Source organism: Varanus komodoensis, unplaced genomic scaffold (genome assembly GCF_004798865.1).
Source record: "Varanus komodoensis strain SLA01 unplaced genomic scaffold, ASM479886v1 scaffold12, whole genome shotgun sequence".
Lineage (NCBI taxonomy): Eukaryota > Metazoa > Chordata > Lepidosauria > Squamata > Varanidae > Varanus > Varanus komodoensis.
In genome coordinates, this window is record NW_025335349.1 from 302414 (window position 1) to 317878 (window position 15465).

At 41.4% G+C, this 15465-nt stretch overlaps 1 protein-coding gene across 8 annotated transcripts in view; it reads right to left on the reverse strand.

Moving 5' to 3' along the window:
* Positions 1 to 1054: 1054 nt before the first annotated feature.
* Positions 1055 to 15465, reverse strand: part of CILK1 (ciliogenesis associated kinase 1) — a 28286-nt gene continuing 13875 nt past the window's right edge. For 7 of the 8 annotated variants that reach the window (XM_044421510.1, XM_044421506.1, XM_044421508.1 and 4 more), the window contains 8 exons: positions 14511 to 14682; positions 12475 to 12642; positions 11093 to 11395; positions 9726 to 9913; positions 8364 to 8506; positions 7068 to 7196; positions 5763 to 5891; positions 1055 to 5179 (listed from right to left, as the gene is read on the reverse strand). In XM_044421510.1, coding sequence (XP_044277445.1) covers positions 5025 to 5179; positions 5763 to 5891; positions 7068 to 7196; positions 8364 to 8506; positions 9726 to 9913; positions 11093 to 11395; positions 12475 to 12642; positions 14511 to 14682 — 1387 coding nt within the window. In that variant the 3' untranslated portion in view covers positions 1055 to 5024. Of the gene's footprint in view, positions 5180 to 5762; positions 5892 to 7067; positions 7197 to 8363; positions 8507 to 9725; positions 9914 to 11092; positions 11396 to 12474; positions 12643 to 14510; positions 14683 to 15465 lie in introns of those variants that run through there. The other variant, XR_006413842.1, reaches the window with a different exon arrangement.

A 15465-nucleotide genomic window follows, 5' to 3' on the forward strand; every position in this document is an offset into this window, starting at 1 on the left:
AGGAAAACATGTGTGAGTTGCAATTAGAAGGAATCTTGGTCTAAATGAGGTAAGGTGATAGCATGAAAAAGGCCTCTTCTGCAAGCCCTTAAAAACAAAAATAAGGGAAAGGAGAAAATGAGAACTGGACATAGTTGGCTTTGAGAAGTATGCGGAGAAAAAACAGTAAAACATTTTTGTATCAACAAAATTATTTAATATTTTATATAAAATAATGTGCCACCATTTTTCTGTTGTGTACTGGTAGTCTGGTTCCATTTTGGGTACACTCGAGACAACGCCACAAAACAAAAAGCTGTAACTATTGCATCTCTAGGGAACTAGGCTGCCACTGATGATACATCCCCAGACACTGCATAGTTCTCTAGAGATATTCATGGCTTTTTGTTAGTCATATAATGGGTTCTGGCAGTCCATTCATTTGGAAGTACAGGTTGTGACCCAGACATTTTCAGCTCAAGGATTCCTGTACATGTGATACAGGGCATCTATCTATCTATCTTTATACTTTGCTTTAATTCCTGCATTTTATCCAAATCTGGATTACATAGGTCCATATTTATTCACCAGGTCATACTGTTAGGCTGAAAGATTCTGCTGTTTACTTCCCCATGGCACTGGTACACTCCTCTTTTCACCTCTGAGATGTTGGAAGGTATATTTCCAGACACGTTTGTATACATATCCCCAAGGAGGATGTATCTAGTTTGATACTCGTTTGTTGCCTAGCTCAGGATACCTGGAGCAGTGTAAAATTCTAGAGCCTGGTTGTACATGTTCCATTGGTTACATAGTCAGAATAGGTGGGATGAACTGGCCCTTAATTTGAATGAATACTGCAAGAAGATCCAGTTTAGAAATCCCATTTGTTGCAATGCTATAATTAAAACTGCTTCATTTTCACCAACTTTTCATATCCTTTATTAGCTGAAAGCAAACAGATCCATTTCAAAATAGGTGATTCTATAGTTATATCACAAAGAAAAGAGCCTGAATGCTACAGAGCATTGTCATATTTAAATTAATAATGGAATGATTAAGCAGTACTAGAACGTAATTTTTAAAACAGCTTTATTATGGGAAGGAATCTCTTCCAAAAAAAAGGGAAGTATTTGCTGAAAACCTCACAAAGGACCCGAAAGTAGAAAACATGCTAGATTTTCATTTTCCCAAATATACCCGTCAACTCACATTTAACTTTGAAGTTCTTTTTCATACATATACTATCATACTTTCTAAGCTACAGGATGCTGTGTATTTTTGCTTTTATTAAACATTCCTTGGCTGCAATCATCCACAATTTGTGCATGATTTGTAGTGCTCACATGGTACAACTATTCAAAATGGATAGAAGAGCATGAGAACTGTTATCAAAACAAAACAAACAAACAAACAAAAACCCAAGCTCAATTTTTTATAGATTTCCACAATGGTGTAAGCCAGTGGAGTCCCACTGAATGAAGTATTCTGAAGTAACTGTGATCCAATCTACATTTACTTAAAACTACGTTTAGTTAAGCTCCAGTGAGTTTAATCCTTTGAGCGCTTAGGACTTAAATTTAGGGTGCAATCCTATACCTATTTAGAAGGAAAAACTCCTACATTTCCCAGCATTCCCCAACCAGATGGAAATGGAACTTTGGAGCTTTTTCCTGCCTAAATAGGAAAGTGGCATAAGTGGTCTGAAGACTTCAGAACATCAAATATACAAGTCGGGTGAGTGTCCATTTCAATCAGGTTATTTAAGATGAAGTGCACAGAAATGAAAAGCATGTCACTGTGGAACAGAGGCATCTTATTTGCATATAGTAAGCCACTAGCTACTCTGCAGCATACAAAATAAATCACACGATTGCAAAAGACAGGGACAGATTTCACAAAAAAATGCACAAATATTGTGCCTGTAGTGAGGCTTGCACATCTCAGCGTAAGATACATGGAGATTGTGGTTTATCATCACTTTTGTGGCACAATGCAGGGATAACCACTCTCATACTTAGGCAGCAATTCTATTGATTCTAGTTGGAGTGTATCAGGGAAAGTAAAACCATTTTAGTGTGCATATGGACATGATGGAGTCCAAATTTTTTTGTCTGCTCAAATAACAAGCACGAGAGCAATTCATTAGGACAGCAAGCGCAATGAAATGGAACCAGAGGTGCTCTGTGTAAATGATCAGTTAATTACGTATATTTCTGTAAACCAAGCATGGCACACCTCTTAAATTCAAGCAATTGGCTAAGTCAGTTTTCCTTATGATACTTAGTTCTTCCGTACTACATCTGTTCAGATTCTAGGCAGAGTAGTAAAACCTCCACTTCAGTGGAAAAGCTCTTACCAAAATGAATCGTCAGTTCATACATTTAACATTTGGTGAGACCAGTTCTGTTTTTAAATGAAATCTAAATAAAGAATTTTCTATGAGTTACCAACAATTTTGATTTTCCCTGGAGGGAACACAAAAAGACAGATTTTAACAGATTATACATACAATCCAAACTATATCACTGATTAAGGTGTTTTGAAATTTCTGCTGAGAATCTTGTCTTTGCAGTATTAAAATGGCTTATCCCTATCACTCTCATAGGGAAACAGCAGTCACGGAGGACTGCGTTAGAACAGGGAGGAGCACTTGGTGTAAACTCCATCCTAGACTATTAGCACTGCATTGTCCATTTGGTGGTACGTGTAAGACATTTTGGCCAAGTAAAGCTAATATACAGGGAAGTTGCTCCTGAGTACATTACCACAGGTATGAAAATGAGAAATGTTTAGACCTTGCATTTTATTTTAACAATGAATTTGCTAGAACCAAGCAGTAAGGCTAGCGATACCAAAGCTGGTGCTATTTCAGGAAATGGAGGGGTGTTTTCGAGGCAACTGTTCAGTAATCAACCATAATGCTACAACAGTTAAGGAGTGAGACGCTTGTAGCTCATCACCTTCTGGGGGGAATCTTGATTTTGCTACGTCTGGAGAAAAATGGGAGTTGCGGTATTGCAATATCTGAGCTTTTGACCAATGTGTAGTTGCTGTGGTTTCAACAGTGTGCTCACCACCTTTATTGTGACCTCAGATGTTGTGATTACCAGCTCTTTCCCTGGAGGACATCACCTTCCAAATTTCCAGTGGAAGTGAGGAAGGATTTAATTCCCTTCGCAGTTTTGCAAAGCTGCTCTCAGCGGCTTTGCAGCACACAGGGAGACTGGTTGGCCACAGCTACAAGAGACGCTCTTGCAACGCTGCCTTAGAAGGATGGGCCTTTCTTCCTGCTTTAGCTGAAGTCCAGGTTAAGAAGTAGCGATCTCTGTTCAGCGTGCTCTTACCCCAACAGGGAGAAATTAGCAGAGAGCTTTAGCTTTCCCAGGTATAGATCCCACCTTGTGAAAGAGACAGAGGAGCAATGCAGCATATGGGGCAAAACAGAGCATTCTTCCTACTGCAGACTGAAACGTTTAACAAACGGGAGTATAAGGAGGAGACTACTATTCCCTTGTCTATGGAGCTTCCTCAACTGAAAAGCTGCCATTTCCCCTTAGAAAACACCAAGTTGAGTCCTCTGTGAGTTGAAATACATAGGGATTAATTCCCAATATTTTTCCCTCCCAAGCAGCAAATGATAGGGCATTAGAGTGAAATCCTAATTAGATAATGCAGTCTTCATATAGTTTTACAAGTGCAACTGTTCCTTGCTTTTGCTTTGTTAAATCAAACATTTGATTTCACCTTTTTAATACCTTTTCCCAATGTATAGCTCCAATGTTTAAATTTCTGTCTTACTGATACCTACTAAAATTTGGCCTGGACTTCTAGAAGTCATACTATAAAAAGATGCCATGCTGACCCATTCCTTATAATAAGCCTTTAATTACGTGAGGGATACATGTCGCATTAATCTTATATAGATGCCATTGCATGGCATTTAGAGAGGGAAAAGCCATGCCATAAAGACAACTGAAAGCAATAGACCGTATACAAATCTTTAACGTTGCCGCTGGTGTTAATCTTAACACGTTACTTATATTACTCTAGAAACCAGCTTTGTCATACTTAATATTGCTTTGTTTTCAGCCAGCTTGGTTTTCATTGTGAAGAGGAGGTGAACATTAAGTGTGAAGTGGCACATGGACGCAATTTACACATACTGGCTGCAACATGTCTCTTCCTTTACCAGTTTAAGCAATCAACAGACTCCAGCTTAACCTGGAATATATCAACTTGGGCTGCAGACAGGTGTGCTTGAATGCTTCTCTGTGTTGAAAAAGAAAATCTTTGCCTGTATGCAATAAAATGGCTAGGCTGAATAATTTCTTCCCTGACAAATTATTTTCAACGTACGACTGTGTTTTATTATTACTAAACATACAGTCTCTAAGCTACAGCAGAAAAAGCTGTAGCATTCTATCCCGTTGATTGTATGAACTGGCCTTAAAACTCCTCCTCAGCCTTATGAAAGGCAACTCATTTGGACGCTTTGCTACAGCAAAGATGAGATCAGTAACATTGCTAAGGCTATTCTGTGCATTGCCGAAAGAAGGGCCTCAGTTCCAAGCTCAATTGCTTGTTGCCCAACATACCATGTTCATATGATGAAGTATTTGGTAAGTGCCCTTCTTTCTAACTGCACCTTAATTATATTAAATACTGTCTCAATCTGCTACATCTATTCTCTTGTATAAAAAGTGACCAAAAAAAGAAGAAAAAAAGAAAGGAAGGAAAAATAGCTTTCTTTTTAAAAAGTCAGGTTCAAAATACATTGTATAAAAACCAAATCCACAATTCTAAGCCTGATATACAAATGTATATTGGTCCTATGAAAATAATTGCCCCAATCATTTAATAGAAACAATACAAAAATGGTACAAGGTTGCATTCAAATACATACAACTAAAAATAAATCCCTTTTAGGCAGTCTTGAAATGCCTTGGTGATAGAAATAAAGATTGGTGGACGTGCCAGCTCGTAAAATGCTACTAGGGAGTCTTATCATGGTCCCTTATCATGGTACAATCCAGCTCAAGGGTTCAGCGGTGAGCGCCATATTTTGAAGACCAGTCAATTCGTCCATGGACTGGTTGAACAGGAGGTGGATGTGGCAGTGGCCCCGGTGTGCTTTTCAGAGGTATATTAAATGATGGCATCCCAATATGGGGTCTCACAGACTTCAAACAAGTGTATTCTACAAATAAATAAGCAAAAGGTATAAAAGGAGAGAAATGCGGTTGGATGTAGAGGTAGAACTGGTGACTTTGAAGGAGGATCTTTCTAGAATCACTCCTTAATGACAACTCCCCAGGTTGGCATCAGCATTTCCTATCCTGGTGGTATGAACAAGATGGGACTGGGTTTCTCTAGCAGGTGGCAGGATATTTAGAACTGCAGGGTTCCCCAAATTAATTGCCTTTAGCTTGAGGGTGCCCTCTTTTAACCCCGAGGACCACATCTCGGAGATTATACTGGTAGCAGAGGGGCCACAGATGCGGTTCGTACACACACATGAACGAAGTCCGTTCTTACACGTTTGGAAATTTCCTCAGCCAGCGCACGAAGCACACTCTGGCTCCAGGATGCCTCCCCAGAACCAGGGCCCAGCACACCACCTTTCCAGCATGCAGCATTCCAAGCATGTTTCTGCAGAGGTGAGCAGCACCCACCACAGCTGGAGCCCAGTGTCACCGGCTGTGCACCCTGTGCTAGATTTCAGTGCACTGGCATCACTGCTGCACTCCACGGCACCGTGTTTGGAAGCACACAGAACTTACGAGAAGAGAGGTCTGTAGCGGATGGATCAATGAGTGGCGCTAACTGAATTCTCTGGCCAGCAGAGCCAACTTCCTTTTTCAGAAATGAAGGGACGTAAGCCCCCACTAACCCATTCGATCCTGTGTGGCCTGAAAGACAGTGGAAAAAGAAACACAGTTGAGCTTGGTGCAGCCGATCAAGCAAACATTCACAAAGCGCCAGTTACTGGAGGAGCTGCTTGTTCAAGGGAACATCAGTGAACGCTCTGCCTTGTTATGCTAGCACCTGATGTTCTGACTCAGCATTGATTCAAAATCAGTATTTAGACAATGAGTTACAGAGCCTGCTATAATGGTATAGATTCTACTAATTCTGACAAGCACACCAAGGGTACCTTCTATTTTGTTTTCCAATAGCTCAGCTTCATGGAAACAGCTCGAGCTGATGAGTCTCTGATGCTGCACTTGCCACCTCAAATGTCGTAAGAGGGGTTGCTCACTGGGAAGTGCTCCCCAAGCAGCAAAATTCCACCCCAGGTGAAAAACTCTCTTCCTTCGGGCGTACAAGGAAGCCTCCCACACGAAGGATAAGATTGTGGAGTCATGTGCAGGGCTTGCACCATGTCAGCATGGTGAACTTTTGAACTGACCCTTAAAAGTCTTTGAAAAGCCTAGTCTCTTATGTACATGAATTCAGATGCACAGCTGAGTGATCTGATTCTAAACCAAGTCTGGTCAAGCCACAGATGTATTTTGGAGCATAGCCAGAAGGCTCCTTCGTAAGTGCTTAGTTCAGGAGAATTGCAGGGAGAGGACGCCTCCATGGACTGCGCAAGGAACAAACAACACATTGCTCTCTGTCTCCCTAAATGTGTGCTGGGTCATAACTTTTGTCTGTGATATGCAATCTCTCGCAGAAGTCAATGACATCAATATAGCATACCACAATTAGTCAATCTACTGCTGAAAGTATAAATTAAAATATCAATAGCAAAAGTATTATGAACTTTTAATCAGTTTGATGGCTCTTTGCAAATTAATAAGGTGGTTTGCAAGTATTCTCATTAATATGCTTCCAGGATCATTAGGTCATAAAAGTAGCACCAAAGATGCCGTTATTTCTTTAAGAAAATCCAGTCAAGGACAGGACTGGTACGTCTGCATATTTGGCTAAGATTTGTTGCTTTGTTCTTCCAACAGCAGAGAGAGCAAATCACATTTGGGAAGATCCAACTGTCCCCACTGTGCCAGTGCAACCGGCAGTCATGTACGAAGATTTTTCTCACCACCCCATTTGTGTGAGAGTCCTTCAATAGCAGTTCTTACTGGAGTTTAGTCTGGTGATCCCTCCTGCCACTGCTGATGTCTTTCGAGGCAAGTTAGAACTTGGCCATGGATCAGATGGGATGGAATCTTTGCTTGAACTGGAAACTAAATTATTTCTTGTGCTTATTCCTAGGGAAGAAGTAAATGGCTGTTAAATGCTGCAGGGTAAAATTTATCCGGTATCTTGCTCTCCTCCCCAATTTCTGGGCTGCAGTAGCTCTAACCCATTAGTATAATTGCTTGCAAACATCAGGGTCTGATTGAGCAAGGGGGGGCACTGGAGTGTTTTCCCTGGGGAGTGGCAGGGCATTTAGGACAGCCAACCTGTAGAACTGTAAAGGCAGGACAGAAGCAGGTGTACTGGAACACTGAAGGGAGAGAGAGGTGAACTGCTGAAAAAGTCAGCCGTATCACTCTTGCCTTGTCATTTGCAATGGCTGGATGCCACAAGGATCCAGCTGGGTTGGACATTGTGAGTAGTGCAAACTGATCCTCAATAATTTGCAGCCTTTGGGGAGTGGAAAAGGACTGTCTAGTTTTTTGTTAGGTGCTTGTTGCATGATAAGGGCCTGGCAGTGTCCCGCCCTCCTTGCAGGAACACACTGGCTGCGAGTGCATAGGGGTGCCTTGTGCCCAGCTCCCCAATCTCAAAGGTGTAGATATCCCTCATGATTAGGATGTAATTACAGAAAAGTGAACGGTGTTAAATCATGGCTATTGCCCTTGTAGTATATAATCTGAACCAATTTTTTAGTCTCTTTCTAGCGAGAAACTAAAAATGGAAAAGATCCAGTATTCAGTACTCAGTAGTGATACACAATGGATTTAGATATGGAAACTTAGGGTCAAATTCATGCTGGGCTGTAAAACTCTGTGTAGATCCTTGAGTAATTCACTTCTCTGCAGTACAGGCTACTTCACCAGGGTGATGCGAAAGTAAAACGGTAAAATAAAATGTACTCTGAGTTCCCTGAAGTTAAGATGGTATAAACATATAACAACATTGTAAGAGTTTGATCCAACTAAGTAATACCAAAAAAAAAAAAAAAAAAGCCCCATGCATTCTGTATTGCTACATCTGCAGTTTGCAAAAAATGCATTTTATAATGAGCACATGACATTTGACACAGCAAGGCCAAGACCCTGGGCTGGCATAGAGGCAGATGACTTAAAGAGAAGTGCCTTAAATCAAGAAGTAGCTCAAACCATCAGGCTCTACATTACCCATCCTTACCAAATCTAATTGCCATATTCTATGAAATGTCATAGTAAAGATTTTGGGGTTTTTTTACTAACCAGGTAAATACCTAGAATGTTTCAAGTAATGTTGCTTGGCTGCAGAAATTTGTAATGTTGGGGTGTCCTGCCGAAGGTAGGATGGTGCACTGTTCCCAGTCCCTAAGCAGGCTGAAGGCTTCAGGTTCAAAATACTCTCAAATCTGTAACCAAAACCAAACAGCCAACTTTACACACTGGATGACACACACGCTTCAATTGTCATGAACATGTGAGCACACGGTCTTCCAGGAAAAGAAACAAAATTTGTAGGGAATCTTCTCAAGGAAACAGCAGTCCAGTTCAGGCCCTATGCAAATGGAGACTTGCCTGATCTGCTTTAATGCTCACAACTTAAATCAGATGGAAGAGGGCAAGGAAATCGTACATGTGGGATTACGGGGCTGAATTCTATAAGGCTGCAATCCAATACGCACTTAGAAAAAGGTTCAGTGAAGAAAGTGGGGCTGATTTCTAATAGAATTGGGCTATACTTACATGAAAGTAATCCCCACTAAACTAAGTGGGACTAGCACTGAAATAAACATTCCATCATTATTATTATTATTATTATTATTATTATTATTATTATTATTATTATTTCATTATTATGTTGCTATACTGTCCAATTATTAGAGTTCTCTGAGCAGTTTACAAGAATGAAAACTATAAAATACAACATGATAAAATGCTAGTTTAAAACTACAGTATAAAATGAAAATAACAACCAAAAAGAAACCTAGTAAAAATGAAAATATTTAAAATAAAGTAGCAGACTTAAACAGAAGCTGAAGACTACAGTGGCTGTAAAATTAAGAAAGGCTCCATCTGGTACCAAAAAGAGGAAAATGTAGGCAGCAGGCAAGCTTAGGGTCAACCTGTATGATCCCAATCCTGTACATGCATTCTTTTAGACTAATTGGACTTGAGAGGGATCACTGCTGAAGATACTAAGGGTATATTCACACAGGAGAGTACATTGCTTCTTCTTCCGTGAAGCAATGTAAAACCAAGGAGAGGTTGTTTTCAAATGGCAAATTGCTGCCAAGATGTTATACGTTCATATGCTGGTAAAAACTGTTGTAAGTGTCACATATGAAAACATCAGTGGTTAAGAATCCTATTTATCCTTGGCTAAAACTTAAAATCAGTGCAAAGCACAGAGCGATCTCAAACACGTTCATTCAGGTAAAAAAACTTGCTGTGTGTAATTAACTAATTAATTACTTAATTAGTGTAGGTAGGACAGCAACTTTTAACTGAATATATTTATCCTTCTATCCTATTCATACACACAAAGGAGGTGTAAGGTGAAAACATGCATACACCCAGGCGGGACACACACGAGACTGAGGAAGGGAGGTGGGAAGAACAACAACTTGCCTACAAATAACGTCGTCATTCTGTTCTTTGCTTTTAAAATCAGTTCTGGTGAGGGAAGAGTCACTGTCACCAATTTCCAAGTCCTCCCAATCCTCAGAACTTCTTAGTGCGCCAGCGGTGTGTCCCCACCTACGACGGGTCTTTGGCTTGAGTTCACCATTTGTTTTCTCTGATCCAGTGGCTGCTTTCTGTCATTTCAGGAGGGGAAAATAAGAAACAGAGCAAAAACATACGAAGTTCAGAATCGCAGTAAGAACAGAAAGTTTGAAAGAGTTTCTATCAGGCAGGGAATGGGGCCTTTAGTAGCAGGTGTATCACTCTACTGCTGTTATAATCTGTCCCACTGGGCATCTCTTATGTCTGGGAGAGAAACAAGGTTTAGATATCCATTGCTCTAATTTTTTCTACTCTTCTACCCAAGTTACTCCCAGAATCAAAGCCATAATGATAAGAAAACGATTGCAGGTAAACAACTACATACAAAATCCTTTCCACAGCAGACATTTTAATAAAAAGTTTAATATTGTTTTATGCTTTGTCTATTTGTTTTCCTTGTGAGCCGCTCCGAGGCTTCAGCAATGGGTGCGGCGTAGAAATGTTATAAATAAATAAATAAATAATTTTGATACAGAAGAGAATGTCCAAGCAACTGAGAAATCCTTCTGCAATTAATGGCATTATTAATAATTCAAAATGGCAACAATATGAAAAGGTATTAATACTGAGGTAAATGTTGAAAGAAACAGCACAAAAGCCAGAATTATAAAGGATGACAAAATTAGCTGGAAAACAATGCTGGGAGTAAAAATCAAGCATAATGAAAGCTAACTTTTTGTAAATAAAATCCAATAGTATATGTGGATTTGGTGCAAGACATGCTCATGTACGCTCTTCTTAAGGGACAGAGCGAACCCTTAGTATGCACAGGGAATCCAGGAACCAAACTGAACCAAAAGCAATTCTTCTATCTCCATTTAATATGAAGTGCCTAACCCAAACTGCTATTCCTATTGAAAATAGGAACAGAGAGAACAACAACATTTTTAGAAGGCACAGATCTCAAGGACCAGCTTTGCCCAACATGACAATTGGACATAGGTTGTCATGTCATGCAAACCTGGACTGATCCCAGTAGGATGACTTGCTTCAGGGTTCTTTTAGCGGTCATTGTGACCACAATGTGTTGTTGTGTCTTCTGACCCCATTGTAGATACTCGGAACTAGATGTCTGATGGAAAAAAGAGAAGTCAAAGCAAATAATGACACACAACTGTAGCAGGAAGTGGGGAGATAAAGATGGAGAGAGGAGGACCACTCATGGAGAGCACAGTCAGGGCTGTGATGTATAAATGCACCCGGTATCTTACCTGCTGAGGAGCCTTACTGTGGATGTCTGGCAAAGCGATGGGGCTAGGCTTGTCTTCTCTTAAATGGCCACTCATTGCAGAGTCTGTTTTGGATGAATATATCAGGGAGTGGGAGGGCTGGTTCTGCTGGCACGGCCTGAACGAAAGGCGAACGTGTGCTTTCGGAGGAGGCTGTGTGGGGGGAATGGGTTTGATGTGGAGTTGTGCTTTATCAGGAAGGTCTCTTTGTTGTTTTCCCACCTCCTGGAGACAGCGAGAGGTGCCCAGTGCTTGTCCAACTTGGAAGTAAGGATATCGAAGGGCCTAAAATCCAAGGCAGAGACCAATTATCGAAACCAAAAAATCAAGCAAATAAGGACAGTGATGTTTGGGACTCAATAGTCAGGGCTGCACGCATGTCACAATTCTGTAGGTGGTGAGGAAAAGCCCAGAATATTGCAGCTTATCACAGCATGTACAAAACAGATTCCTGAGGCCACTTGGAAGTATGTGGGCCATGATGTCTACCGAAATTCCAGAAGACAAAAAGGATGCAGCTTCTACATTCGGTGTCCTTTTTATTTTTCCCTATAAGTAGCCAAACACAGAATTCTACAAAATAATGAAAATGAAGAAGAACACATCATGCAAACCGAGAGCCATTAAGTGATTTTGCTCAATAATTTATTCAAGAGCACAACATCTGGGTTGCCTTGTACAAAATCCTGTTACATTTTCCCTGCGGTGTGGACTCTAGTACAAACTTCTTTCTGTTCAACTCAGCTATGGTCTGGACCTAAAAGACAATTCATTCTTAGCACAGTTTTGTCTTCCATTGTGCTTAGGGCAAAAGAACCTCTGTTCTTCAAAATGTGGGTTTCAGAGTCATTACTTAAATTGTTCTGCTGAAAACCAGTATGGGATTCACAGATGGGGTTGACAAAAGCGGCTCTTCCCCTGCACTGTTCTGGCATAAACACAAACCTAGCTTAATCTGCTCCTTTGATACAAAGCAGTGATGGGGGTGGAGGGAAAAGGAAGAACTCTCTGGATGCCCTCTGTTGGCAAGGCGCTGTTGCCTTCGCCTCCTGCTTGTGGGCATCTCAGGGACACCTGGTTGGCCACTGTGAGAACAGAAGACTGGACTAGTCAGACTTGAGTCTGATCCAGCAGAGCTCTCCCTTCGCTTTTGGGAAGCAAGGTGGTACAGGCAGGCAGGCACATACACCAGAACAAACAGTGGCAGAGTTGTGAATGAAGCCGTTTGGGGACCGGTAGCCAAAGGAATGCAGATAGTAGTCAGAAGCCTGCAGAACTGCTTTAAAGCTTGGAAACCTCCTTCACATCCCACATGAGAGGCAAGGAATGACTTGCCAAGGCATGCCTATGAATGATCAACCTACCTGGCTAGCTGTGGGACGCTTTTTGGGGTCCCACTGCAGCATGTCTCTCATGAGCTGAATTGCCTCACTGCTTGCGTTGGGGATGAGGGTCTTGAGGTTATTTGGGACACACTGAGGCCAGCGGAAATTCATGGTTCCTGCGAGCTGGTACCCTTCAGGCCAGTCACTCTGAAAAAAATGGAAGTAGGCCCATCATGAACAGAATGCCTGCAGTTTAACGACAGCAGCCCTGCATAACACATTGTCCCCTTGCCTTAACATGCAATTTTCTCCACGAGACATTTCCATCGCCAAAGGCAATTGGCTATATAATCCATTGCCTGGCATTAGTTTACAAGCAGGTCAATCACACATTTCAAGGAGCAAATCAGAGGCTGAACTGATCCAAGAGAGGCAATGATAGCCAGCAAGCTCCTAATGGCGTTCTTTCTAATCCCAAGATAGGTGACAGGAGAGCAGAGCTCCGGCCCACAGAGAATCGAGAAGTGGGGACAGGGTTTAATTGGAGTGATTTTTACCACCCTAGGAAAATTAACTAGGCTTAGGCCTACTTCTCCTGAGGAGGTAAACCTCTCCCTCCTTGTACTAATTCAACACTGCAGGCAAGGGCTCACAAGACTGAATATTATACAAAATATTCCTTCCACAAAGAAACAAGATATGGGCGAGAAGGATTATATCTTAAGCTTGTCTTTGGTCTTCCATTTGCAGAAATTATCTAATTTGGGGTGGTAAAACAGTCAATCCAGTGAGGTATGGCTACTCTGCAGAAAAAGATCCAGCGCTTTTTCTATGCAAACATTTTCTTTTCAGCAGCTCAGTCTTTAAAATTAACTCATTGTTAAAAATGCAATTACAAATACAATATTAGCCAAGCTTGGAGGTTTGTAAATTAAGTCTTTCAGGTGAATATCCTTAGCAAGTATGTGAGATAATAAATTCACTATTTATTATCTCATAAAATACACGTATGTCTGAGAGTGAAATGGCATAAATGTTAACAGCATAATATCAGGTACCCCCACAACTTCAGTGGAAGAGGGGAGGCGAATTCTGCTCAAACAGAGGAGTGGTCAACAGGATATCGTGCACAGTTCTTTAGGCTACTACAATTGATTAGTGTCAACCATTTATAGTGCCTTTGTTGTTGTTGTTGTTTTAACAAATGTAAGCAAAGTAAAGGAAGTATGTGGTGTTGTCTTTAATTTTTTACAAGCATTTTAATAAAAACAACATAGCATTTAAATAATTAATTATGCTATATATCTTTCAAATATTTTTGTTTCGAAGGTGTATTGTGCTGAAAAATTAAACTGAGGTACTTTTTACACTGGTTAAATTTAAGTAAGATAAACATGCAAAATTGGATCTCACTAGGACATGCGAGCAACTTGAGGACTTCCAGAGGTTTTGGACTATGACTCCCGTGAGACCCAGCCATCAGAAACAATAGTGAAGGATGAAGGGAATTGCAGGCCAAAACTTTTAGAAGGCCACAAAACTATGTAGCATCAAAACATTTCACAATACAAATTGAAAGTTTTTTAGGCAACTGACCTAAACATTTTCCAGAAACATTTCTGGTCAATGATCCAATTCAACATTTTCCAGGAAATGTGGGAGCCTATTATGCCCACATTAGTAAACCAAGTAGCAGCCCTACTGGTTTACTATTTCAATAAGAGTTAAGCCTCAGTTTAATATTTTAATATGCTCTTGTCCTTCGTTACATGGAGCAGCAATAGACAGACTTTTTGGGCCTGCAGAGTTATTGAACTCAGTAAGACTCACTTTCAAGCAACAGGCATAGGATCAAGCTGCACAGTCTTCTTTTTGCTTTTCCATACAATCTCTCCTTTCTAGATGTTGTTGTTATTCTCTCTGTCATGACAGTATAAAAGAGGACTGCCTATCCAATAGCAGCAGCAGAAGAGTAGGATCAGAAAAGTGCTAAGGCCGGGTGGAGTGTGTGTGGGGGGAAAGCCTCATGGTTTTACTCCTGTATATGCATCAAAGACTTGGTTTTCAGTAGGTACCTTTTTTGGCGTTCCCAATACTTGGCAAATCTTGAAAATCGTATCGATTTCACTGGCTCCTGGGAAAAGTGGCCTAAGTGTGTAAACTTCGGCCATGATGCACCCAACAGCCCAGATATCAATGGGAGAACTGTAGTTGGTAGATCTCAAGAGCACCTCAGGAGCCCTGTACCTGTAAGCCAAAGCACAAACAAACAGCAGGACTTGCAGGTAAAATATAATCAAAGCGTTCTGCTAGATTGGTAAGTTGTCACTGGCCAGTGGCTCAAGGGGTCCCTTTCCCTCCTTCTGAGCAGCAGCAAGAACCCTTGAAAAAAGCACGCTCGATCTTCAAACACGGATTAGATTTATATCCTGCCTTTTTTCTTAGCAAGAACTCAGAGCAGTTGACCTCCTCCTCCTCCTCCTGCTCTCCAACTTATCCCCACAACAACCCATCGTGCCGAGAGACGGTCACTGGCCCAGAGTCATCCAGCTGGCTCTTCGGCTGAGTGGGACGACTGCGTGAGCCCCACTCCCATACTCTTCACCACTACACCAAACTGGCTCTCCGTTCAGGGCAAAGGCACTGCAGTAATTGCACAGTAGCTTCTCTTCTTCAGGCACTGCTGAACCGACTGGTTAAGCCACGGATGCATCCAAGAAGACTGGCAGATACAGGCTTCCTGTCACCCCTCTGTCCAGCAAGTGGAGCCAAGTGCAGGGAGGCTGAGGGGGGAGTGGAGGGATCCCCAAAATCTACGCAGAAGCACCTTCCACCGGACTTCTGGGGACTCCCCCTTTCCCCATGTCATAACCTACCAGGATCCCCAAATCCCCTGTGTAGCATTTGGTGGCTGGGGTTGGATGATTAAGAAGCCTCGTCTGCTAGACCCGTCACATACACTGAAATCCAGATCCAACCCATATACATACCTAATTGAATCAACCTGACCAAGGAAGAAAGTGCAACAAA